A 27,952-nucleotide genomic window follows, 5' to 3' on the forward strand; every position below is an offset into this window, starting at 1 on the left:
GTTTTCATCATCCTGGTGAAAAACTTTTACAAGGCGCGAGCCTTATAAAAGCCTAAGAATGTTAATAAAAATAAAATTACCGGAGACCTTTTGGCCTCTTCTTTGATTGCTAAAATATTTATTTCGGCGCACAAACGAGTCGAGGTGAATTCAGCCGAGGGATTCCCAGCTCATTTCTTAACTATCTGATCCCGGATTGCCTTTTATTTACATTATTTATCAAATCAGCGTTCCTCCTGCTCATTGGAGGAGTAATGTCATCAATGATTCATCAAAGACATGAGAGCCACATAAATTCTCCTCACACGTTTTTTTTTTTTTTTTTTCCCCCTTCTTGTTTTTGTTAACCCAGTTCTTCTTTCAAGGCATTAAAATTTTATCCGGTCCAACCGAGGAGTCCTCCTGAATAACAAAATCTAGATAAGTGGAACTTTGCCACCAATCAGCAGCTGACATACTGATGAGATTACAAAAAAATATTGACCGGAGGAGGAAGGCGGGAACAGCTGAGAAGTGCCTTAAATTAACTTTTATATTCCTTATTTCCCCCAGACGGAGATATTTAACCAGAGTTCTATTACCGTTTCCTGAAAATTAAGCTTTTAAGAGCTTGAAGCGTTTATTCTGTGGATTTTCTGTTTGGGGTTTAGATCGTTCATTGATTCAAATTACTTCGGAACCCTTCAGATGTTTGACTCTGAGCTAATGGGGCAATTCAATTTGCCGGTTGTCAGGCAGGAACGGATCCCATAATCTAAGGGCCATAATTAGGAGATATTGCGGGCACTGCGCGCCGCCGTTCTCCATCTCCACTTACACCAACAACGCAGGGCTTAAACATTTTTTTTGTTTTTTTTGTTTTTTTTTCATCCACACATCCTGTTTCTAAATCCCCGCTGATTGAGTATGACACAACAGCGTTGATTGGAGTGTTCTGGTTGCCTTTGCTTGTTATTTAAAACATAAAATAAAAAGCAAAAAGAGAGGAAACGGCTTTTTAATGAAATTTAGGTCCACATCCATCAAGCCGTGAAGGCAGCGTTCAGGCGGAGGGAAGGACACGGACTGATTTGATTAGCTGCCACTTCAGCCAAACATGATGGTGCAACAGGTTTTGACAGAGGGATCCTATCTGGTTAGGCAGCGCGCCCGCGAGGTACGAGGGGCGCCAGATGAAGTGTCCATGAGCTCAACACGGCAACCTTTCACCCATTTAATAACTGGCCAACAACCTCTTTCTTTTACTGATGTCACATGACGGAGATCCTCAAAAGAACTGCTAGCTAGCTATGACAGCAGCTGACATACTGATGTTCAGCTATCTACCTAGCCTGCTACCTGGTTAGATAGATGGCTGGAGTTAGCTAGACTTGGCTAGCTAGTTAGATATGTACATTAATGGAAAGATGTAATTTTACAAACAAATAATTAAATGTGTCATTGGTTTTCTCAAATTATAGCTGGCTAGCTCAGTTGCTAGCTAACTGGCTAGCTCACCTGTTAAAAGAATTAGCCCAAATCATTCTGTTTTGACAAACACAACTGCAATAAAACATTAAACTCTTGGAGGGCAATTTGCTTCCATGTTCAAATCGAACACCTTTCACTTCAATTATTTTTAAAGAAATTAGTATTTACTTTGATTTTAACAGATTTTGGTGGACTTTTTTTTTCCTGTGAAAAATGCCACATTTTGTTTCTCATTATTTATTTGTAAAAGCAACAAAGGGTGTAAAACATCAAAGGGTGTGAATACTTTTTTTTTATAGTCACCATAATCCCCTCCCCCCTGAGTTTGGTCCGTTTCACTGCTCCTCTTCTCCGTTCAGTCGCCGGGGGTCCAGCCTCCTGACACACGCAGACTCACAGGTGGTCCGGACGGCTCGTTTTCCCCAGAGCCGGGCGCAGAGGAATTAATTGCTTTATTTACAGTCAGCTGTGCGGGGAGCAGTCTGCTGTGAGTCACAGTGTTCGGGTTTATGGTTTCAGACGGCTGGAAGGGTGACGACTGTCTCGAGCAACCAGCCGCAAACCGAGCCAAACCGCTTAAACAACAGGCACAGCAAAGCCAGGTTTAAACGATGTAAAGAAGGGTGTGAACCATGCATGATAGAAAGTGCAAAGTTCAAGTTTAAAGGTTTTTTTTTTTTTTTTTTTAAACTTTTTTTCTTTCCTTCTTTAGATCAAAATAAGCTCCATCAAACCGCAGTTCGGAAAAAGCAACAGAATTTGCTATTTGGCTTTGGCCAAACCTCACAAGAAGCTAACATGTTTGTTCTGGTTCTATTTACCCAGAATGCCCTGCACTCTGTGACACAAGCTTTTGGTCTGTTTGGCACCAAGTCACTCCATCTGAACCGTGACCCAGGTTTGTAGGCAGACCAGAGTTTGTTTATGCCGTAACGTCTCCTCGGACTTTCTATAGGCAAACGAACTGGAATTTGATCAAACGGACTATCCAGGGTTGGTGTGAATGCACCTTTATTGTTTTGTAAGAAACAATCTAAAGGTTTTTACTGATCCACAAACTGTGTTTTTAATCCATTCCTGTTGAGTCCCAGCTCACATGATTCATAACCCACTGCTAATTTTAGCCCTCAAATAAATGTACAACGTCGACTGCAGTAGAGCCAGGAGAGCTGAAGTAATTTCCTCTGCCTTCATAATGTCTTCGGCTGGTTGTTGCTCCGTTGTCGGACCTCTTGCCTCCCTCCGTCGTGTTTTTGTGCGTGGACACGCGTGCGCGTTGCGGTGGATCTTGACAGGTTATTAGCCTGCAGACGGCGGTCTGGCGTCCAGCTGCTGTGCAGTCGTAGCTCTCGGCACTCAGACTGGATTCACTTAACCTTCCAGCTCTGTTCCTACCACCTCAGCTCCTCTCCTCGTCCTCATCCTGGCTCAGCTTTGATCCGTCTGAAACTTTTTTTGATCTTCCCAGATAGGTTCTGACATCCAACATTCCCATTTAGTCTTTTCGTGTTGCCATCTTTTTTGCTTTCTCTCTCCTACAGCTTTCAAGGCCCAGTAGTGCTTCTCAATCAGGCGATATCGCTTTTGATTTGACGCCAGCAACTCTCTTAACTTATTACCTCACACGTCGGGAAGCGGGCCGTCTGCAAATTGCGTTATTGTTTTGCGGCCGGCGCGCTTTCAAACGCGGTTCCTCAAGCGAGACCAGCGCCTACGTCTGGTGGCGGCGCCGGCATCGGGGCCGGAGCGTAGAGCCGTTCGAGGGACGGGAAGAAACGTTTCGACTGCTTTTCCTCCGACTCGGAACGCTTTCTCTGTAATTGGAGGAGAGACGGTCACCTCTGTCTGCTCTAAATCAGAACCAGAGGAGGCTGAAGACGATTAGTCTGCGAGAGACTTCTCCCTACAAGAAAACAGCGGAGGTCTTTTTATACTCGCACCGGACACTTTATTAGGTACACCATGCTAGTGTCTGCATGAGAAATTGTTGGAACATTCCTAAGAGAATTTGGCTGCTGGAGATTCATCGGTTGCACTTTCAAGATTTTAATCAGAGCTGGCCAATAAATCAATTTCATCAATTAATCAAATTTTGGGGCTTTCGAAGATGACATTTTTGGGAAATCTGGATTCTTTATTTTTTATTTTTTTGTTTTCTTCTCGTCTGTACTGTCATTGGGTGTCTGTTGTTTATAGTGATGCCAGCGCCGCCCAGGGCAGCCATCTTGTTGATGAGAGGGTTTTTTACAGTTTCTATTTATGTGGACAGGGACGCAACTACATATTTTTGAGGTGGATGCGAACATCTCACCCCCCTCCGACCCAGGACATAAACTTGTTCAAGTGTTAGCTTCTGTCTAGAACCTCCTATGAGCTTCAGGTCTGAGGCTTTTTGTTAGCATGTTTTCTATCATTCTTATACATTCTTCTAACACATCAGTATTAAATTATTATCGGTATAAGAACTTTGACACGACTGAGCTGCTCAAGTCAGAGCTCAATACATTGACAAGCTATTTTCTCATCAAAAAGCCTTTCTTGTAATTTTAAGATTTTCTTTCCTGGTAAAATTCTTACGACTTCATTCTCATCATTGAGCAATATTTCTTGTAGCCTGGCCCTTACAACTCAAATTTTATCTTTTCAAAAAGAAATGAATGTAAAATAAAATCTACTTGAAATTGGATGTGAGAGTTGATTTTAGACAGATACGTTTTAACGCTGTAGAGATTAACATGAAAACAGATGAAAGGAAAAAATAAAAGAAGTGTTTCTCCCAGCCCGTTCATTTTCATATATTTTCATGTTTAAACAGACAAAAAGCAGACCTTTAACATCTGAGCCTTTCAAGTGAAAATAAACAAAACAAAACAAAAAATCTTCCCCCCTTCTTGCTTCTGACTCTCGATTCCCGTGGCGTTTGTGTAACCGTGCGCCTCGCCGTCTCCGTGCAACGCTGTGCTTTAGCTGAGAGTCTCCGCGCGACCCGCAGCACCTGCAGGTCAAACCCTTCCAGTGCCGTTTTAATGGCGTCTCCTTCTCCGCCCTCAGTATTAATAGTAAAAGCTGGCGGATCGCGCTGGACCTAGTGTGCCACGGTGAAGTCGGGGCGGCGGCTTTACAGGCCCTGCAAACTCATTCGCTTGACGTTTAAGAGGCGTATTAGCTGCGTTTTATTTGCGGAGAGACGGACGTCCTTCACGGCGACGGCGTCTAGATTTTACAACCCCGGAGGATCAGCGAGGGCCGGCGGGTGAAAACCTGAGACTGCCGCAATGAAATCGCTTCACATGGATGTTGGAGAGTTGAGCCAGTGTGTGTGGAGAAGTGTGTGTGTGTGTGTGTGAACGGTAGAGAGTGACACCTGATTAGGACAGGTGGAAACGCGCTCAATTGGCCCCGTGGAGGAACCGTCCCCCCACTGTTATGAAATGTTTTGGTGCTGTAAAGGATTTTCAAACACTTTTAAGTTTGATTACATTCCTAGTTCATGTGGTATTTTATACTGCTATCCTGTTTGAAATAAATAAATACATTTCCTCGTTTTTCATCCATTTGTATTTAAATTCTCATAGTGTTACAGCGTCAGATTGAGCGTTATTCTAGCGAGTGTCGCTCCCGGTTGGCTGCTCGTTCCCGGGGGTCTTTCCTCCGTCGGTGACTGAGATAAATTGGTCTAGTTCAAGCTGCCTGTCAAAAGCATAGGGCCGGGTTGCTTAGAGCCTCACCTCTGTCACCCAGCAACCGTGTGGGCGTGCGAGGAGCTCCTCTGACTTTCGCTTTCAAAGGTCAAAGGTCAAAAGAATAGGATTAAATTGCCGAACGTAGTAACAAAGCGCAAGAGTAGAACAACTGATATCACCGCAAAAATAAAAACTAAGAAAAATCTTCTGCACCTGTTACTGTTCGCCTCTATCCAGCCAATCAATGAAAGGTCTGCTGGTCATGGGTTATACATCCAACAGCACTCCCTCAGGAGACTTCAAAGGCGCGTGTTTTACAGTCTCTGCTCTATTGTTTTTTTTTTAGGTTTGCCCTTGAACATTTTCCAACAGGCCCAAAGGCAATCAGATGGAGCGCTCGGCTCAAATCCCCGTTACCGTGGCTCTTTGAAGGCGGGGCCCTCAGAGAGAGAGAGAGAGAGAGAGAGAGAGAGAGAGAGAGAGAGAGCGGCTGATGAATTTAGAAAGCAGTTCCTTTAATTACGTTGGGTTTTCATGTAAGTCGAGCCGTTCGTCCTTAAAGCAACGCCTCTGATCAGCCTTCAAAACCGGATTTGTTTTCGTTGAAGCAAATTGTTTTGTATCATTTGTAGTGCTTTGTGATAGGAAATGGATGTTTAAAAGTCTGTGATTTATTGAATGATGATGAAAAGTAGGAATACCTGTAAGTCCTGATTGTTCATAAAGTCAGATAGATGAACCCTTTGCAAAAAAAAACGTAGCTATTTGGAGTTCATTTTAATAAATATAACTGAGTATATCAAGTACTAGAACATATACTAAATACTACATACTTTAAGATAAATTGGGGCATTTTAAAGTTTATAAAAATACTGTTTTAAGGTCATTTTAGCTTTTATAAATTCTACATTCAATAGTGTACTAAGTACTTGTGGGTCACATTTAAATTTATTGAAGTATTTTTAAAGTATAACAAAAGTAAACTTATGAAATGGACTAGTACTTGATTTATAGTCAAGTTCAATGTTTCCCTGATTGTGTTTTTTTAAAGCTGTGTAAAGATAATACAATTAGCACACAAACTATATACTTATATAAACGGTTAAACTCCGTAATCATCTGATCTTGAACATGTAAGTTTATGACGGGTAAAAAAAAAACGCAGAACTTTTGCAATAATGTTTTTTTTTTTTTTTTGTTTTTTTTTGACAGATGAGTTTAAAGTTGAAACAGCCAGATACAAGAACAGTAACAGTGAACCGTGAAGGTAGAAGTGTTAGTCCTTTCGGAAAGTTTTAGAGCCGGTTTGACGAATTACCCATGAACACATCGTAAAGGGGGGAAAAAAAGCAAAAACATTAAAGCTGAAATCTGACTGGAGACGTAAAACCACCAAGGACCGACTGAAAAGTAAGAAACGGAAAGTACTCAGAGGGGAAGCTCAGATACTCACCCTTTAGAGACGTTGTGGGTGACTTGAAAGGAACTGAACACGCGAGAAAGCCCTCAAACATTTGACACCTCACAGTGAGGAGCGAGGCATCCGTCCTCAGATCATCGTCGGAGAATGTCGGAGAATGTCGATGGCTACAAGAAAGGTCTCGCTAAAGACGCCGCGACCGACGAGGGACGAGACTGGCTGACAGACAGAACCGAGTCCTGGCTTCGTATTCGGCTGGAAAAACACATTTTTATAGACGTCTGTTGTTTACTGAGCAAAATAAGATCCATTGTTGCTTGAGTGCAGAGTTATCTCCTGTTACTCCAGAGATGAATTAAACATCAGACACATCAATAGAACATTTCCTTTTAAAGAGCTGGATGTTTTGTCGAGTGTTCTGCAGATTTCCTGGGGTCTTATACATGCTAATGCATTGTTTATAGTTAATATGTCTCAAAGGCTGGAAGACTGGTTCAACATGTTTGTATTTCACTGTCATTAGCTGCGTTTCCATTACAAATGTGCGCAAAACATAGTCGAAATGCAACAGATGTTAACAAAAGGAAAAAAAACATCATTTAGCATGTAGTGTTTCCAATAAACTAAATTAAAATCAGATGTGATTTTAATTTAGTAATACTTTTTGTCATAAAAAAAAAAAAAAAAGCATGCAGCACCATCGTCTTGCAACAACTTCCTGTCCTCTTTGTGGTTTGTGCCAGTAGCAACATCTGGTTGCTGAACATGTGACTCGTGATGTGAAAGAATAGTTTCCGTTGCGGCTTTGCAAAATCAATTTCGATACGGCTTCATTAGAAACCCACCTTGGCTCCAAATCGTTTGAGCGAAAAATGGGTTTTTTCAAAATTGCCGTAGTTTCCACGAGGCGAATTTGTTTTCAAAATGTCAAATTGCTTGTTGTTGTCGATGGATTTGCAGCTGGTGAAACTCAACCAAAAAAACTGTTCCAGACTGATTGAGCAACATGTAAATAAATCCATGTTTACATGAAAAACCTGGTTCTGAAACTGTTGCCAGGCAGTGAAAAGGTTTCCCTACATTTACAACAAACGCCCACTGTTTTTGTCCTCCGTTTCTCTTCTTTTCATTCTCCATTTAATCAAGTTAACACTTTCGAATCAGAGCTCTGGTTTTATTTTAGTAGTAAGTCGTGTTTCTTTTTTTTTTGTATTTATCACCTTTTATTCAGTAGAAAACGAAATCGTTTCAAGAAATTCAGTCATCCAGGCATTGAACATGAGAATAAAACATGAGTTTAAAAAGTATTTTATGGATTCAGTGTTTAAAATCCTGGCTCTGAGGGCGAAGAGTCCAGAGAAGCTTGTCGGAATACTTGCAAAAGATATCTATGACATGAAAGGTAGACTGCATTCTCAAGAATAACCTGATTTCTCTTTGCCGTTCTGATAATTCCTTTCTAATCTGAACTCTGGCTTTATTTAGTAACATGAAAAATCTTATTGTAGAGAAATGAGATTTAAGAAAGGCAGTGTTTCTTTAGATGACTAGATTATCACGCCTCATGTAATCCTATCTGATCTCCTTCTGTGGCCTATATTTCTTTTGATCACATGAACGTGTAAAATTCCTCACTGGGCCACATTAATCTCGGAAACGGACGTCATTGTTTCGTGCCGCTGCGTCCGTGAAAGGAGTTTGGAGCGCCTGCCGGGATACGTAGCTCCTGATGGAGGCCTCGTGTCCGTAAAAGCGGCATCCAGTAGATGACTCATGGTGAATATCTACCTCCATCTCTCTTACTATCTTTCTTTTTTTTTTTCCTCTGGTAGTTGCCAAAAAGATCCAGTCAAACTGTCACGACGGCTGATCGGACCAGGTCAACGACTCACCGCGGTCTCCGGGTAAACATCTCGGCCGCAGAATACCACTCTGACCTTTCAGAAAAGCTACGCCGCCGATGGAAGTCCGCCGTGATAAACTCAGTGCAGTATCGTGTCATTTTGTTGGTACAAACAGTGGGGGGGAGAAAAAAAAAACTGGGATGTCAGGGGACTTGCTGAAGCTTTTCAAGCAGGTTTTCAAGTGGAGACAGCACTCTGCTCCTAATAGCTATGCTCCAGTGGTTCTGTGCTCTTGAAGAGACGATGCTCCACTGTGAAGTGCCCTCACGGAGCATGAATCACTGGATCCTTGCTTATTGCTTGCTCAGACTGCTTGCAGTGTAGGAAGCTCTCGCAGATGCAATTTGCCAATTGCTGCTAAGACATCAGTCACCACGGCAGAACATAAAAGCAGGCCACATCCGAGCAACTTCTGCTTCCATGTATATTGATTCTAATGCAAATTACCTAAATGACTCTCATCATACTGTATGGGCGAATGCAGCATCAGTAAATCAGCTGCAAAGCAGGATGGCTTGTCCGTGTTTCAGCAAACCCCCAGCTGCCCGGCCCCCGATCGGCTCTGCCTCTGCAAAGCGCGTCAGTCTTCACGGCTCGCCTCTTTGTCGGATTGCTCTCGGACATGCCTTCAAGAACCCCTGGCTTTGCAAATGGCACTTTGATAAAGTGGTGCCAAGAATGCAGGCAGGCATCAAAGTCAAACAGTGTGCTGCTTTTTTTATTCAGGAAGTGAGGAATGAGAGGGGGGGAGGCAGGCAGCGCAAGGAGCACTTTAGTTATGAGTAACAGAGTTAGAAGGAAGGATGTCAAGAACCAAAATCTAAAATCTAAAAGGAGGCATTTCATTTTTTAAAATGTACAGAAATGCATATGAGGTTTTTGTGCTGTAGGATTTAATGTTCTTAAAGGGGCAGTACTATGTAAAATTTACTTTTTCTTTTTGCTTTACATCATGTTATAATGTTTTTAACTCATCAAAAACATACCTGGAGTGTCTTTGAGAAATCCTTTAATCTCCATGGCAACCATTGGTCATTCAGCTGTTCCAAACGCCTTGTTGGACCTAGCCCCGCCTTCCAGACGAAGCTCCTCCTCTGAGCTGCATCTTCTGAGTTTCCACCTCACAGACCAGCCCTCCAACACAGCTCTCTCCCACTCAGCTCCTTCAGACTAGCCAGCAACATTTAGCAAACACCTGCTGAGGTACAGCCTAAATGGCCTATTCCAATTTTGCCATTTAGGCAAATTGTAATTTCTGATATATTTTTTTTAAACGCTTGGGATTGTAAAAACTGGCACCAAATTCCCAAAATTAAAAACCAGGCCAGATTTGATCCATTCTTTTCACCAAGAAAGCCAAAGTTACTCAAAGGCTACTTAAAAAAAGTTATCTTGTTTCAGTGTCTCGAGTCCTCAGAGCGAGCCTGACTCTTTTTCTCAGAGCGAAACCCATTAAGTTTTGTAAATACATGTTTAATTTCAAGTCAAAAACCCTTCGATAATGTTTGTTTATTTAGCATGAACATATTTGTTCCACAATATTTTTTGTTCCTCGGATTCAAGAACAGAAAACAACATTTCCTGCATGCTTGTTTCCTGATGTGCGTGCCACCCCGCGGGCGCCACGTAAAGGGCCGAACGTGGCCCTTGCTTCCGCTAGACACGGCAGTTATTGCCTTTGTTTTCCCTCCTGCTGCCATCCAGCTATAAAGGCTTGTTTAGTTTCCCCCGTTGCACCAGATTCATGCTTTTCTTCATCGCAGCTGCCATGTTGTTGAAGCGCTCGCCCCACCTGTTTGCTTCGCCTTCTTGTGAGGAAACCTCGGCAGAACCACAAACCTCCGAAGGGGACGCTTTGAACTCATAACCTCATTCATCATTCACAATAAACAACACACAAGCCTCTCTCTACCAAACAGTGTATGTTTTTTGGGTTGTTTTATTTTTCAGAGAAGCTATTCTTCAGAAGATTTACTATATCTCCCTCCAGTCCGTTCTGCAGTCTGTAATGCCAGGCCTTGACGAAATCAGGACCTTGCAGATGGCCATAAAGGATGGAGCTGAGACTCCCCGAGATTTATCATCCATACCAATAAACCACTATAAAAAAAAGTGCAGTGGGTGGAATAAACAGACAGATGACACCAATATGTGGCCTGGTCTGTATAAAACAGCAGCAGTCAAGCAGAATGGTCTTTTTTTAAAAGGATTCTGGCAGCCGGAAAGAGGTCAGCACTTCTGGGCCATCCATGTGTGAAGCAGATGGGAGGGATCCCGCCCCATAGCCCCCTTTTTTTTATTTTTGTATTTCAGTGGGATCATTGTCTTCGTATCAGAGAGTTGAAAGATGTTTCTTGTTTATCATTGCCGAGCAATAAACGTGATTGCTGCTGAAAGTTCAATCCCTCTCGCTGTATTTATGACTCCATCCCTCCTCCCTTACTTTTGTCCACCGTAAATCACCTTTAGCGCTAATGGTGACCGCCTCATAGTGGTGTATTCCAACACCAGTCTTAGCAATTACCCTTACAGGCATAAATCACAGGCTTCCCACTCGTCCTGAGCTCTATCAAAGAGAGAGACGGGAAGACGTAGGCAGCCGCCATCGCTCCTGACCCAGAGCCATAACCCGGTCCGGACAAAGTTTGCCACAAAGTCTTTTGGGAGGCAGCTAATAGCTTGAGTGAGTGATACTCTGGCAAAGAGTCAAACGTGTCCGATCGCTCATGCCGTTGAGGAATTGAAATGTGTCGCCGAGTTCTTCTCCGCATTTACTTTGCCGCGGATGATGGAAAGTTCTGACATGCTTCTCGTGGGGAGCTACGGCTCAATCCTTTCTCCTGTCAGATAGGGACGTTGGCCTCAGTCCAAACCGCTCTCCGGTTGCTCCTTGGGCTCCCTCGGAAATCTTGAATGTCGACAGTTTCCTTGTCCGGCTGTTCAGCCCTGATCCGCTCAGACAGCATGTGTCTGGCTGTCTCAGCATTTGGCTTTCTCCGGAAATCACTCCCTGACCAGCTTGTCAAGGCGCATTTAATATAGATGGTAACTGTCCTCCACTTCATCTGAGACTTGCCGACCCAACGGTCTGTGCTGTGTGAGCTTTGTTTGAGCCTTACATGTTTCTCAGCCCAGTTCTTGTCAATCATGAGCAGTGCTGTAAGCCGGGAAAGTCTGCTAAAACTTGGGAAAATCTTTAGTGCATCATTTCAGCTTAGAGTGGGTACAATTCCCAAGAAGATAGTGAAAGTTAATCTAAAATAGTGTTTTTTTGATTGGTTATCATATGTAGTGAAATTTTCCTAAGTTTCTTTTTTGTCTATTTTGATGTTTTGGAACCTTATCTGTAATCTGAGAAAGAAATGGTTTATGGAATAACAAGAAAACAGATTTGTCTTTACAAGTAGCTGGAGAACCTGAGTGATCAGCTTCTGGTTTGCATGTTCTTTAAGAGTCATATCATGAATAAGTAACAAACCCCCAGTGTTTGTGGGGGTTAAGGATTGCAGCTGTTTGTGAATAGCTAAAATCTCCAAGTACTTGAAATTTCTCAAGAACAGTTCTAACTGCCTATTTTAATTGCTCACATACCAAGTATACCTTAATATGCAATATTATGCACACTGGGAACCTATTTTGCAAGACCACAGAAGCTAAAACCTAGTCTTGGTTATTTCTGCCCATCAGCAACAAGCAAAGTAAATGGGGAAGTCCAAATGCCATACTGTATTAAGTTAAGTATCATTCCTTCCAGGTTCACTGCAGTCCTTAGCAAGTACAGCACAACAGTGGGAAGGAACAACTCTCTATGAAGAGAAAGCAATCTTGAACAGAACCAGTCTTTCTTTTGACTTTTCTTCAAAGGATCATAAAATCTGAGTCCCTTAAATCAGCATTTAAAGAAGTGAAGAATGGTATAAAAGTCTTCCACTGCGCTGCATTTCTGTCTCCCATGTCGTCAATCACCTTAACTTTTCATCAGCGATTATTCTGAAGGTCCCTTTTTTCCCCCCTCAGGAATCAGATTTGTTTTATGTGCTCTATTTTCCCCCCTCTCTTTACATTTCGGTGTTCTGTCTTATTACATTTTATTTTGACACTCTCAATTTTTCTTCCCGCGGGCCATCAGGCTCCGGGAGCAACCTTGACATATTAGGACATTAAATCTGAATCAGCACCTGTCGCCGCTCTGAAGTGCCTCCACGTTTCTGTGTTTCCTGAAGCGCATCAAGGAAAATACAATTTCACCTGCAGTGTCTGTCTCTGTCACATCCACTCTCGCAGACGTTTCTGTGTCTGCGTTTCTCTATCTCTGTTGTCTGGATATTCTGCCCTTCTTTAATGCCTTGGTATTTCGGCGGTTTGCGTCCTTTCACTGTTGTTATTTCACATGATTGGCTTCTGCAGAACTGAATGCCTGCCGACATTTGGTTAAGATTTTATGCATCAAGACTAAATGCATCTGTAATGGTGGCTGTTATGTTTTTATGTTGCAATGACCAAGACGTTGGAGGAAGTGGTGATTTCCCAACTCTTCTCTATTGTCCTTTCTCTTCCATATGTTACTTTTCAAGTCCACGCATCGTTTTAAGCTATTATTCCTCATTAAAGCACAGTAGCTGCCTAAGAGTCTATTTGTCCAAAGGTTTTGACAGCAGACATTACAGAGTAAGCTCTCCAATTACCTCAGCATCATTATCTTTGCTATATAGTTGCTGGAGGTGCTGACTTTTCTGAGGAACCTCCCAGGCAAACTCTTTATTAGCCTTATTAGCAGTGCTCCATCGTACCATTGATCCCCAGACTCCTCCTTTCTTTTTTTTTTTTTTTTGCTTGCCCTTTTCATTGCCTTATGCATGACTGGCTGTAGAATCCGCTGGACTATTAGACGCTGCCTTGTGGTGAGGTTTAGAAGAAAGAAAAAAGAAAAGTTGCTCTCCTTGAATGACTGATTTTTACCAGTTTGGTGAGAGGTCACTTAAATTCCAGTTTCTTCGGAGTTGGATTAATTTGCTGTTCAGACTGGCAGAGTTGAAACTAGAGGTGCATCGATTGCAGTTTTCTTGCCCATCACCGATTACTAATCTTTTAAAAAGCCTAACTTACTGATTCCGATTTTGGCCGATGAAATTTTTTTGGTATGAAATGTTGCTCAATATATCAAGAAAGTTGGTGAATTGGCAATAATGGGGTGACTATTGTTAACTGTAAATGTGCAGACATGACCTGGTCGACCGGTTTGCTAGTCAAACCTCTCTCAAGGGAGAAAAGAAAAGCTGGCTGACTTTTAGGCCTTAGATTTTTGCTGAGTTTGATAACATCTGTGGATAAGATCGGCTTCACATGTAAAAATCGCCCGATCACCGATCGCCCAAAATTAAGGAGATCGACACCGATAAATCGGCCGGCCGATAAATCAGTGCACTCTTTCTTGAAACAACAATGGATGAATCCAGTGTTAATTGGGAACAGAAGCAGACTTAAGATTGAAAAGTTCTGGGTTTGGTTTCATTTTCCCCCAACCACATGTGGGTATAACCATGGGCAATTCACAATTTGTCCATTGATTTATACACTGGTGTATGAAATTTGCGAGTTTCCAAAGTGATCACCTTTCAACCCTGTCAACAGTCTGTTCAACACACTTTTGCCAGTAGGACACCACATATTCTCCAATGACATTGGAAATTGTTGGTGCACACAGGGAGACAAAAGATCTTAACCTTGTCATCCATAATTTATCTTCCAGGTTTGAGCTGAAAGAGGGTAAAGTTCCCTCTCCGGGTTGGGACAAATCCTGACCAAAGTGGAGGAGTTTAACTATATTGTGGTCTTCTACACAAATGAGAGAAAAATTGAGTGGTACATTGATAGGTGGATTGGTATATTATTTACCAGTTAATCTATGTTTCCATTGTTGTCTGTGGTTGCAAGCTGTGGATAGGGAACAAAAGAACAAGATTGAGGATACAAGCAACCGAATTGTGTTTCCACCACAGGGTGCCTGGGTTCTCCCTTAAAGATAAGAAGGGACTCGGAGTTGATCCGCTGCTTATCTACCTTGAGAGGAGCCAGTTGAGGTGGCTTGGGCATCTGGTTAGGACTGTGAGGTACAACCCACTGAGAGGAGCGATGTTTCTTGACTGGAATGGTAAAAACGTGAGGTTTACTAAGTGACTTGAGTTGGCCAAAGTGGCTAAGAGAGGGAACCCTCTACTGATTCATCTGAGCTCTGTTTCTCAATCCCAGAGTAGTCGCAAGAAGATGGATGACGTTGAAAGACCCAATAAGAACTCATTTTCCCTTTAGTGATATTACCCACAAGATTTTGACGGGTTATTTCAAATGCTTCATGATGGACGCCATGCACTCTAAAAGAGTCATTGGTCCAAAAGGCAGATGCTCCACCCCAGACTGGTTTTTTTGTGAATGAATACATTTTAATACAGCTTTTAGCAGCTCCTCTGGTCCTTCTGGATGGCTCTAAAGTAAAAGTGTTGGATAATATATATTGGCTAACAACTCCCAGGAGGTTTAGAAGGCTTCTTTTAATCAATATTTCAGTTTTAACAATGAAAGACAAGAGTGCAGCTAATGTAATGGGGTCAATGGTAGCAACAAATCCTGAATATCAAATCCCATTTGAGAGAAGCTTTCATACTTGTGGAATATTTTTACATCTTGAAATAAACAGTCGTTGGCCTTTTTATGTTGTAAATGTCTAACGTTCAGCCTATTTTGTGGTCTAAATTATTCATCAAAATCACGCATATTAGTAAGTCAAGCTGGAAATGAACAGGAAAATAGTAAAAAAAAAATGTACAAAATATGTTCATAAGCCTTGAATATTTTCACATTTTGTCATATTATAACCACGACTTTCAATCTGTTATTGGGCTTCAGTCAGAAAACACACAGGATATCAGTAGTTAAATAATGTAAAACGACACAGCAATGCATTCTGGGTACAGAAAAATGTCATTCCCTGCACCGCCTCACAGTTGGGGAAGATGAGCAGAGGAAGTGGAACTGCTCCGTAAATCAAAATAAGAGCATGAGGAATCCTTAAAAGATGTCAAAGTTTATTCAACAGATATTTTACAAACCAGCCAAGTAAATTAGTACTTTAGAGTTTATGTTCCAATGTTACTTCAGAGGAGGCTAAGTGCACTAAATGTTTTCAAAGGTAGCTAAAGCGCTAAATGAAAAATTTGCTTCGCTGTTAGCGTGTTAGCAGTCTGGCAGATGTGTGCCCACCACTGGACAATTGCACATCACACTTTTTAGAATTTGATCTTCTAAAAAAAAAAAAAAAATCTCACTTTTAAAATTATGAACTACTTTGTTTTGGTCTATCATAAAAATCCAAATTAAATGCGTGAAAATAATTTCTAGTTATGCGAGGAAGTGTAAAAATATTCATAGGATCTGGATGGTTTTGCACGGCACTGAAAATGCGACGTCGTTCTGTTCATGCTTCTTTTGGCCCTTTCCTCCAGTCCTCACGGCTCATTGGTACTAAATCTTCCAGCCCGGTCAGGATCTCACACACTTCCACTAAAACTATCTTGCACCTGAGCAGATCTCTCTGCACACTCGCCCTGGAGCTCTTTCACTCTGTCCACAAGTGGGTTTCCAGAGATAAGCACAAAGCTCTGCTCCTCCCTGCTAACACAGCCATCATTCAGTGATCCTGTCCACGTCCGCCGAGTGATCTCAGGTTAAACACCACACACACACACACACACACGCACGCAGGCTGTCTGGGCAGATGAAAACACTCGCAGAGAAACGGCCCTCCCCTGCTAAGCAGCTGTTTTCTGCCGCCGCAGCGGAGCTGATTGCAGAACGGCTCAACAGGGCTTCGAGTGTGTTTGTGTCTCGGCGTGTGTGGGTGTGTGTGTGTGTGTGTGGGCATGTGCGCGCGAGTGTCTGTCAGCGGCTGGCGTCCTACTGTGTAAAGGAGAAAATCCTCTCATCCTTAACCAGGCCGATGTGCCAGCTCTTCGTTCTCTTTCATCAAGACCTCTCCGTCCGAGGCCCCCCTCCTGCCGGACCCTTGACCCAAAGATAAACATTGCAGCTTTTTCCTTCTCCGTCTTCCCTTGAGTGTTTTTTTGAAATCAGTCCCTTTAAAGCTGTCAAGACTGCACAAGAAACATTTGTATTTATTGATTCCTATCTTCGTGTTGCTCTCTGGCTGCATTCTGGCTCTAACCAGCTGTAATCGCTCGTTTTCTACTTATTCTGTCTTGTTTGCCTTATTAGACCAAGTGAAGGTTTTCAAACGCCGTTTTCTCCATCAAACACGATGTGTAGTATGGAATTTTTTTCTTCTTCAGGTAATCAAACATATGTCATTGGCCGACAAAGATCATTTGATTAAAGGTTGCAGTTTTCAAACAATGATTTCATTTATTAAACAGCAATCCAAAGAAAACTGGCTCTAACTCAGAAGGTGATGTCCACTTTATGAATTATGAATAACTGGGATTAATCACATTTATTACAGTTTACTTCCATTTCACTGGTAAACACCATTAGAACCCGTAGTAGGTGAGACTGAATGGATCCTGTTGTGAGGAACCTGGAACAAAACTATTCACGTTTGAGTACATTTTTGTGCTGTGAATCTGAAAAGCTCCAATCTCCAAAATAAGCGGGTCAGAAAAGATTGCAGAAAGACAAGCTGGAGGCCAAACAAAGGGCCCCGCTCCACCACAATGTCTGATAGGAATGGAGCCCCTCTATACATCAGGAGCCCCCCGTTCCAACACCAACGGGTCAGCAGCCGAATCTCTTCCACACAAACAGGTCAAAACACACCTGAAGCCAAGACAGTTCGCCTGAACTGATTGTTTCTTAATTTCATTGACAAAAGGAATCAACACATACAGCTAGGTGTTAATCTCATAGGACTCCAGTAAACACTTGAGTTGACTTGAAAGGTCTCCAAAGGCGTCACGTTGTTCAGATCTCAAGAATCTCGAGAGCGGATAAGAAAGGAGCATCGTTAGCGTCTGTCGTCCCCTTTTAAAGCTTTGGGACTCCACAGAAACGCACTGGCAGCCATTATGTGCAAAAGGTCAAATCATGGAATAGTGTGGAGGCTTTTTATGAAGGGATGATTTTCTAAAATTACTCCAGGAGTACATAAGCAACTTCCTGCAGGAGGTCTCAAAAGAACTCCGAATAACATCACAGGAATAAACTGAGCCAAAATCCAACGTTGTCAAAACCAGTCCTAAGCAGAAATAACAGATTTGTCTCACATTTACAAAAAGAACATCTTGATGATGCTGCTCACTGGAAGGTGAGATATAAAAGTTGCACAGCTTTTCAGAGAATGATTTTCATGCCAGTGGTCAAACATGGTGGTGGTGGTATGATGGTTTTGAGTTACTTAGCCGTATAAATTCCACTTTAGACCAGATAATTCTGACGGTGAAGTTCCTTTCATCAGTTCGGGACCTCAATCCTTAAACTTCGGTTACTCAGCAAGTCCACTTTTGAGTGACTCAAACGAAAAACAGCAAAGGTTTTGTAGTGGCACAGTCAAAGTACGGATTTAATTCCGATTGAAATGATGTTTCATGTTTTTATTTGACATTCTATAATTTACTACCAGTTATCAAAAAAGCTTGATGGGAGTTGTTTTCACCAAACATGGTCCAACAGCTGTCATTAACTTTATTGGCGCAGCTACTTTAGTTCTTACACAAGGCCATTTTTCCCTTAAAAAATTTAACCTTGATTTTTAAAAACTGAAGTGTTTTCTCATGTCATCTTTGAAATTAAAATGTGGTGTTTGATAACTAAAGGCAAAAAGACCAGATGTCTGTTTTTCAGAGCAACTGACAGCAAGTTGAACAATTTATATCGATATCAACATATGATCCACCTCCCATTTTCTGGGCTGAAAAACCTGCTTAAAACATTTATTTCCCTTTTTGTTGGCTGCACAGGAGTCCGACTTCAGAACCATTACAGCGCCTGGCCATCAATCTCACATGCACACAACACGCGACAACTGCTTCTAAAGCTGCCAGATTTGAGGATCGGTCAGTACCTTATAGCCAGCCAGGGGCCGTTTATGCGTCACTGGGCCAATCACAGTTTGACCAGGCGTTCCTGATTTGTCACCGTGATCAGCCTGCAGAACATAAACCAGTAATGTGGTGAATGGGGAGCTGATGTGGGCTTGGCCTCCAGGGCAGGTTGAGAGAACAAGTAGGTCAAGTCTTTCACCGGCCTGCTGTAGATCCGTCAATCTGAAGGACTTCAGTCGAGGCGCAGCTGCTTGGTAGAACTGTTTGGGGCTTAATGGAACAATGAAAGGTTCCACATCCTCATTATAAATCAACATTTGATTCAGCCAGACAAAAAAAAAAAAGAAGCTATTTGCATAAACCTTGTGATGTCATGTAGTTAACAAGGACATTGGAAAAGCTCAGATGCCGCCTCATTATGGACAAGAAAGTCACATTAATTTAGGAATTTTTCTAATTTACTCCAGCAGCTCTTTTCTACAGGCCTACAGGCGGGATGGTTATACATAGAATTGAAGCTATTTTACGAGAATTGGGAGGTTTAGAAATGTCTCGAACCTTGACAAGAACGAGATTCATTTGCTTGTAATAAAACTTTTCTACAACAACCGGAGAGTCCTGGGAACTTCAGGGAGTTCACAGTCAAACTAAAAATGCCTTTTGCAACCATTACCTAGTACAGTTCAAACAACTGTACTGTACTTTGTACCAAAGTAGAGTACAGTACTTTGTGACGATCCAAATTCTTCCCTCAGATGAAACATAATGGGTTTGGACGGTTAGCCAAATCTCAAACCTCCGGTAAAATGAAAACACCAGTGTCCACGTTTAGAGAAACTTTATGAACGTTTGCCTCCTACTAGAGTCGCGACGAAGAAACAAAATGCTGCGTTAACATTCCTACCAACACTTACCTTTCCAAAGGGAAAACTCAAATACTTCTTTGGACAAAAGAGACAATTATTTTATCATTTGGCCACAATGACACGCTCGAAGGAGTAGATGTGAGATTTTAAGGATGTCTAATCGCTGTCAAGCATGGTGGTGGTGTCAGGCTTTGTTAGGGAGGCACCGCAAGAGATCAATGGCTTCATTGGTAACTTTATTTTAAACTGGTGACTCCAAGCACATAACAGGTCAGATCAGTTGATAAAACCTGGTAGCATCAAAACACCATAACAGCCTTTCCTAAAACCATGATGTTATTTTTTACTAAAAAAGAAGATAAAACATGAACTTTGAAACAAACCATCTGAAATGAACTCGACCAAATATGGAAAGAAGCACCATTAAAAGGCCTAAAATGATATGTGATGGAAGACAAACTTCTCATTAAGTTAACTAACTCCCCACTACTTATTTTGTCGATTGTCCTTCAGGTCCACTGATTATGGGACGACCTACACCAAACTCAACCTGATTCCAGGGACAACCATCGTGGTGACCAGTTTCTACATCTGTCCAACCAACAAGAAGAAGGTAGGAGATTTCATTTGTCTCGACCTGACACGGTGGCCTCGTTTCCGTTGTTTTGTTTTGCGCCTTTTGAAGTATCGCATTAGAAAAGGTTGAACTACAAAATTGTCCAGTTTTGCAAAACCAGTTTTTGCTCTCATTTGAAGTGGTTTTTGGTTCTTCAAAAAAAAAAAAGGGAGACACAGCACCAAAAGAGAAATGGAAGCAAAACTGCTTAGTAGGTTCTGACATGGCCAACATTGACCCATTTCTACTGTCCACTGGAGTTCAGTGGAATTGCATTTCTTTCTCTATGTCTCCAGATGGCATGTAAAATCGCTGACAACAAAACTATGACCACTTTCCCATAGCAACACATTCCTGAAATTGTGTGCCCCACGCTGGCTTGCAGCCTCCACTTCCTGTTTATCACAACCGTAATCCGTAACATCAACATCTGATGAAGCTATGCTTTGTACGACCTGTTTTTTTTTTGTTTTTTTTTTTTTCATCATTTTAAAAGTTTGCTCAAAATTTCCAGACAATTGGTGAAAACGTAGCTAGTGAGAGATTTTCCTTCTACAAACATCGTCTGCATCTGCACACCCTTCATTAAGGTGCTCTGTTCAGTATAAACTAGATTCATGGCAAAGTGTCTGAAGCACAATAGTAATTACTGGAGTGTGAAGCGATGCATGAACCTGTAGTTAATGGCTCCCACACAGTGACAGTGATGGTGAATGAATGAACAGACCTGTTGCTCTATCAGGGATGTTTTACAAAAAAAATACAAGAAACGTAATTGGAGGTGCACTATTGTTATCCAGTGGGGATTTTGTGTTTGTTAGATGTCATTTTTAAAATACTGGCGTAACTCTTTTCTTCAGTTGGGGGAAAAAAAAAAAAGATTTACTTTTTCAAAGTTTGCTGAAATGCCAAGGTTACCACTCATGGTGCTTCTGCACATCAGCATTCCACTTGATATTAAACTCCAGATTTTCAAATCTTTGCTCTCTCTCTCTCTCTCTCTCTGTTGCTGCGATGCCTTTTGGACACACACACACACACCCTATCAAAATAACTCGTTCAGTTCATGGGCAGCTGCAGTTCCCTGGTGAATTTAAACAAGCAGGCAGCAGATAAGCTGCAGCCGGAGCCAAAAGGTACAGTAGTCGACTTAAGCTGGGATGCAGCCGGACTGCCAACTGTGGCGGCCGTTCCAACAGTCGGACGTTATCGTGCGAGGCCAGAGTTCCTCCAATCGATGAGGAGATTCAGAGAGATTAGATCCTGTTACTGCCCCCGCCCCCTTCCCCTCCTCCGCCCCACATTTTGCTCCAAGTCTCCACTCCGAGTGTCTGCCAGGAATCTCCCGTCGCATCCTCTTTGCTCAAACACACACGCACACCAGAAGGCCGTAGACCAGACAGTGGAGGAGCATTTAATTGCATGGGAATGAAGTCATCCTAATTCCCTTCGGGGACGAACCCAGACACAGAGGGAAGAGGGTGATTGGCGGGAAGCGTGTTTGTTGTGACAGTGGGATGTCTGGGAATAGGTGCTGGGGATCAAGCTGCTCCTTAAACACACCCCCGGGCCTGTCAGGAGGCGAGTGATGGAGGCTCAGGTTCAGCGCTGCATGCCGAATGTCGGTGTGTGGGTGTGTATGAAGGGAAGACTTTGGTTAAACACACCAGTTTGAGGGGCTGTCTCTTTGAGTCGAGAGGCAGATTGTCAATTGCTTGGGTCACTTGCAAATCCAGCAGTTTTTCCACTATTTTTCTGCCATGAAAAGTTCTAACTCGTCATATTTGAAAGATGACCTGACTCGCTTCGAAGATCAATGCGGGCTAAAGCGGGTGTGTAAGCTTTGAGCGGGGATTACACACGGTGTAAAGGGGTCTCACGGAAAAGGTGTGAGACGGCTTCAGGTAATCGATAAGAGTCGAGGCAATTAGACCGAGGTGAGTCTTCAGACGGAGTCTGCCTTTCATTCTCTCATTTCTTTGGGGTTTCCATTAAAGAGCCTCTCAAGACTCTCTGCAGGGGAAGAACCCCCGAGAATCCGTGACGCTTTTCAGCACCAATAGAACGTGGAGCGGAAGACACCAAGCTCAGTTTCTCTGGAAGCCCAAAGGGTTTGGACAAGTCTATTTTTCTGTTGCTAAATTCTTAGCATTTACTCTAAATGAATGTTCAAGGGCATGGCAAAAGCCTCCGAAGGCGCTTTTCTGGTGGTACTGCTCTAGAACTTGGCCAGTCTTTTCTGCTCCTTTCAGATCAATTTTAACTATGATTTCCTTGATGGACCTAAACGTTATCTGTGGTTTCTCTGTAGTTTATTTATGTCGTTTACATCAAGGCCTGAAAAGTCAGATATCTTCTATTAGCATTACTAGTAGAGGCAAAGCAAGCCAGAACTCGCTAGTGGCTAGACGTGGATCGTCTCTGGAATGGAAGGAGAAAAAATCAACAAAATTCACACAATGGAAAGACTGACCTTTTTATTAAGACTTAAAGCTGATAAATATAAGACATATTGTTAGAAATGGAAAATATACCTGAATGTCTGATCATTGAAATTACCTTTTACTTGAATGTCTTACACTTTCTTTTATTTTCTATTATTTAATTTGCCTTCGTCCAACTAGGTGCTTTTATTGGTATATTAGTAATGCTCAGATGGTATAATTAAAAAACTATAAAACATAAAAAAAGGGGAAAAAAGTAAAAATAAACAAACTATAATTTCCCAAAACATGTCAAGGAATGTATAAAGGGGCTACAAACCCATCTAAAGAAATGCTTATTCTGAAGAGTTACTTCCTCTGAGCCACATCGTTTTTAGAATCAACTCGACAGGACAGAGAACATAGTTTAAGCTTTTTATAAATACAGTTTTCCATTTAAATTGTGTTTGGGGTTGTATTTCAGAAAGATGGCATTCATTATCATGCCTAAAAGTCTAAAAACTTGCAAGAAAAAAAAAAAGGATTAATGGAGGAAGCCGAGCATCCACCTGAAAGTTCCCAGTAAGTGGTGATGCAAGGCATGGAGCATAGGACTGGCTGTGGTTCAGTCTTTCGTCTGTTTGTGTTTTTCTGTGGAAATGCAGCTCCAAATTATTTGCACAAAATCTTGCCTAAGATGAAAAACATGAACAAAAACACAAAACAGACACAATAACTCTGCACAATTGGCAAATATGGCAAAGACAACTCTGGAACAAATATAATTTAAAAATAATATGACTAGAATACCAAAGAAATCGCATTCTAAATTGATCTGAATAATGGCCACCGTAAGTTTTTCCATCTGCTGGTCCTTGAACTAGGCTGTGTGCGTCTCTTTCCAGATGGCCATTTGGCCACGAAGTGGCCGATCAGAGGAGAGGAGAAAGTCTTTCGCCTTTTGTGACTCTCTTTAAAGACATTTATTTTAAAATCGGTAATTTGGTCCACATAATTTTTTTCCGGCCACTTTTGCTACTCGCGCCATCCTGTTGTCTCCGACTCGTTCGTTATCAAGCTAGTTGATCAGAACAAATTTACGGACAGATCTTATCCTAGAATTGTATAAAATGGTTATTTTATTAACCCCTCCAAATTAATTCATTTTGCAGAGGAAGTCCGACTCTCCGTATCCGTCGTCCTTTGTTCAGTGTAAGAACTGTCCCTCCTCCGCACATGTCCAACCTTCCCCAGTCTTTGCTGGCGAGCAATTATCAGACATGTTCAAGAGATGCAACCTCTTGAACATGTTTTTTTTTTTTAGAGTCTTCTGTTCATTATGAAAACGTGTTTGAATGTTTAAAGACGCTGGAGTACAGGAGCGAAACTCAAAAGCCTGAAATGAGCCTGTGGAACTGGAGATTTGGCCAGGCAACAACCGGCAGGAGGACGAGGGCGAACTCACCACGGATAATCAAAGCAGAGCAGGGTTGGTGAACCTGCGGCGGAAAGACCAGATGCTGAGGAAAAATCAACACAAAGATCCAAGAGAGAAGCAAAAAATAAAGTGGTTACCAAAGGCTACTGACATGCTGGAGTAAAACCTGCTTTAATAAGCAGCAAGGGTTTGACGGATGTGCTACAGGTGCAGATTGAGAGCAGCAGATTCTCTGAAACAGAGGAGAGAGGTGAAGTCGGGTAAAGACTCGGCTGTTTGAACGTCATGGTGTTATGGATCTGCGTTAAGAGTTTGAAGGTGTACACACACCATCGATTGTGTCCCACGGCGGTTTAATCTTTCAACCTCCGTCCTCTGGTTTATTGCCAGACTAGATAATAGACAAGCTTACGCCATCGCATCGGTTCCAGTTCATTTGAAGCACTTTCAGACGAGCATCTCGTCCCATCAGTCTGAAGGGTTCAGCTTCACACCTGGATGAGTGCGCTGATCAATTCTCTTTTATATTCATGAGGAACAGGGCACACTACTGTAGTTAACATGAAGTAAAAAAATAAAAAAATAAAAAAATAGAAAGATCCTTAAACTTTCACCCACAAATACAGAGCTATCAAAAGATAATTTGCCATCTTTTTTTTCTGTTTTTGGTCACCCTTAAAAGTTTGAGATCATCAAACACGTTTTCTCAGTCTCGCCAAAGCCCATTTACTGCCAAACCTGTAGAACCAGGAGATAAAAACACTGCATGGCAGCTTTTTATTGAATATAAGATCTCAAAAAGCAACACATCAAGATCTGAGCTACAGAACTTTAACAACAGATGACAACCAAAGTGGTTGACGTACGTCATTCTCCTAACGAGTTCCAAAGGCCTAGAAAGGGTTTTGGAAATACATTATTAGAGCCCTGATTGATCAACGGATAAAAGACGGAGCACGAGGCGAACCTTCCTACTATCTGTCCGGATACAAAGATTACTCCAAGAGCACATCCACTCATCCAGGAGATCACAGGAGACCCCCAAACCACAGCAGGCTTTTACCGCTGTCGGCTAAAGTTCACGACTCAATGAGAAAAATGGGGCTGGGCTAAAATGGCGTCGATGACAGACGTGAGAAACTGAGCAAAGGAAGGAAAAAACGCCCAATGTGACTTTTTGCCCTAACACGTCCTGATAATCCAAAAAGACTTTAGGGAAATTTTTCTACGGGCTTGCAACAAAAATAAAAATGTAACTTTCTGGAAGGTGAGTGCCTCGTTACATCTGACATTAAACTAAAACGTTTCGGAAAAAGAGGTCAGGGAGTCGTATTTTGTGGTAGTGCCATAGTCTAGGGCAGGAGTGGCCAACTCCAGGCCTCGAGGGCCGGTCTCCTGTAACTTTTAGATGTATCTCTATTTCAACAAACCTGAGTCAAATAATGAGGTCATTAGCAGGACTCTGGAGAACCTGACTGCACTTGGGAGGTGATTCACCTGTTGGATTCAGGTGTGTTGGACCAGAGAGACGTCTAAGAGTTGCAGGACATCGGCTCTCGAGGACCCCTGGTCTAGGGCTACTTTGCTGCATCAGGACCAGGGCAACTTTCCATTGTTGATGGAACTATGAATTGTACTCTCTACCTTTAAAGGAGAAGGCCTGGTTGTAAGTCGGTGACCATAAGCTGAAGTGCAAAATAAAGGTTTTTGAATGACCATATCAAACTTCAAACTGACCTTAAACGGGTCATTCATTCACCTTTGAGATTAACAGGCATACGTTTAAGTCTTTGTGGAGGAAGCTTGTCACAAACACTTGTTGCTGCTACGGGTTGCTAACAACCAGGTATTCATTGTAATCACTTTTTTTCTGAGAAAACCAGGTTGCTTTGGATTGCTTTTCCAAAAGCAACCTGAAAAAAGCAAAGGAATCATCATTTGAAAACTGCATTTTGCTTGTAGTCTGTCACAATCATCATGCAGTGGACACAAGTCTAGTCACGGTTCCATATTTGTGGAATCGTCTATTCGCGTATTTTCTGTGGAACATGACTCCAAATATTTCAACTGTTAAAATAGGCAACTACAATTGTCTTAAGACGGAGTCTCAAGTGTTCACAGGGTTTAGTCATTTATGGGCTCCAAAATACAACAATAAAAATATTTTAATATTAAAAAAAAAGCCAAAACACAAGAAATCTGTAATGGTGATAATACATTCTCATACATATATTAATCATGCTTTCTGCGTTAATTTATTATTAGTGCACCTTGGGCTTCCTTGGCTTTCCTCTCCACTTACTGTAGCAAAGCAGCTTAGAGGGGAGATCTGTGTCTGTGGTCAAATCACCTCAGACACCCAAGCTGAGGGTGCAAATTAAAACAATCCTGAGGCCTCCAGCGGATTCCGAAGCTGATTTCTTGGTCCATTAACGGCTTAGCCAAAGTTGATCCCTGCTGAGGCGTTGTGCCTCCTGATGTCTGAGTGTACTTTTTATAGACAGCCAGAAAACCACACACACACACCCGCACACGCCCACACACACACACACACATACACCAATCTAGGAGAATGGTGCAAGAGACTTCAGCCGGTGAGCAAATTTAAATCTAGAACCTTCCAAGGGACGTTAAAACATCCGATGGCGCCATAGAAATGGCAAACGGCCTCCGACTGTACAGTTTTTCTCTTTGCTCTCATGTAGACTAATGAAGCTATGTAACCTGATTGGATCCCTCTACTGCACTGGAAACCAGCATTAGGGTCAATCTCTAAGAAACAAGGACATCAACTGAGAGCATCAGAAACTTGTCAGGAGGCTTCAAAGAAGAACCATGTTCTGGCATCACACCTTTCTCCTTTTGGTTTACGCTTCCTCCTCTTCAGGAAGTCCTGCAGTGGCGATACAGCCCGGATTTCCTCAACAGTAACGTTTAGTCTACTCTATAATATCGAGCCGCTTTAATTTGACAGTGCCTAATAACTAGGGAAGCCTCTCAAGTGGCCACTGCTGTCATTCCTGCTTGGCTCTTTAGGCTCAACACAATTAGCTGCGCTCTGGTGTGGTGTGTTAGGGTGCACTGGAGTGTGCAGTGAAATGCGATACAGTGCAGGTCAGTAACGCAGAGTTCAGATCTTTTTACCTCCGTCGCGGAAGAGCTTCTTTTGTTTGCTATAAACTTGTTTTGTAAGGAGAAACGGGTAACCAAGGCAACAGGAGGACAAAATACCCTGTTTATCTAAAGACTGGATTTAATGAGTCTGGACAGTACTGGAAGAAATAAAAAATGTGGAGGAAATTCCTAGGGGACAGAACTCGATGTTAATTGGTGATTGAATGAGTCATTATTGATTGAAATAACACCAGTTTCATTTAATGAAATCTAATTTTCTCACTCAAGTTTTTGAAAATCAAATTATCAGGAAACCTAATTTACACACTTGATTAAAGAGCGCAGAGGAATGTTTTATGAATATGTATTTATACCCAAAATCACAATATTAAGACTTTGTTGCTCATCAAGTAATTTTGACAATTGTTGACGATTTGGCTCCTGTCAAAAACGGAATCAGTTATTAACACCTGTTAGCACTCCCTCCAGGGTTATTAGTTGAGCAATGAAACGAAAAGGAAATTTTACTAATTAGAGGGAATCCTGGGGAAATCGAGAATAAACTTTCAGTTGATCATCAGTGTTTCTTTATGAGAAGCGAAGTTATGGTTTTCACACATAATTTAGATTAAAAAAAAGTTTTTAAAAATCCCAAACTGTTTAAGAAAAAGTGCACCGCATCGTCATTGTTAATGAAAATACTTAAAAACCAAAACTGCCGTACTTGGGCACAAAATGCCTCTTTTATGTGAGTATAATTGAAGTAGGAATTGAAGTAAAATTGCAACATGTCAACAAAAAGAGTTGGTTTCCTAAATTCCAGGACCAGCCCTGTAACACGCCTTATGATGGGACAGCAAACTGAAATGGATTTTTCTCAGTATACCTCTAAACGAGTGTCTTTCTATTTAGGTATTCTACTATTTAAACATTTTCTCGCACAACAAGCGATGCCAAACACATTCCACT

At 42.0% G+C, this 27,952-nt stretch overlaps 1 protein-coding gene across 6 annotated transcripts in view; it reads left to right on the forward strand.

Annotated features, from left to right (window-relative positions):
* sorcs2 (sortilin-related VPS10 domain containing receptor 2) overlaps nucleotides 1-27,952 on the forward strand; it is a 307,822-nt gene that overhangs the window by 137,442 nt on the left and 142,428 nt on the right. For all 6 annotated transcript variants that reach the window (XM_044096828.1, XM_044096823.1, XM_044096824.1 and 3 more), the window contains one exon: nucleotides 19,906-20,005. In XM_044096828.1, the coding sequence (XP_043952763.1) occupies nucleotides 19,906-20,005 (100 nt within the window). The remainder of the gene's footprint in view (nucleotides 1-19,905; nucleotides 20,006-27,952) is intronic.

The sequence above is a fragment of the Gambusia affinis genome, linkage group LG18 (assembly GCF_019740435.1).
Source record: "Gambusia affinis linkage group LG18, SWU_Gaff_1.0, whole genome shotgun sequence".
Classification (NCBI taxonomy): domain Eukaryota; kingdom Metazoa; phylum Chordata; class Actinopteri; order Cyprinodontiformes; family Poeciliidae; genus Gambusia; species Gambusia affinis.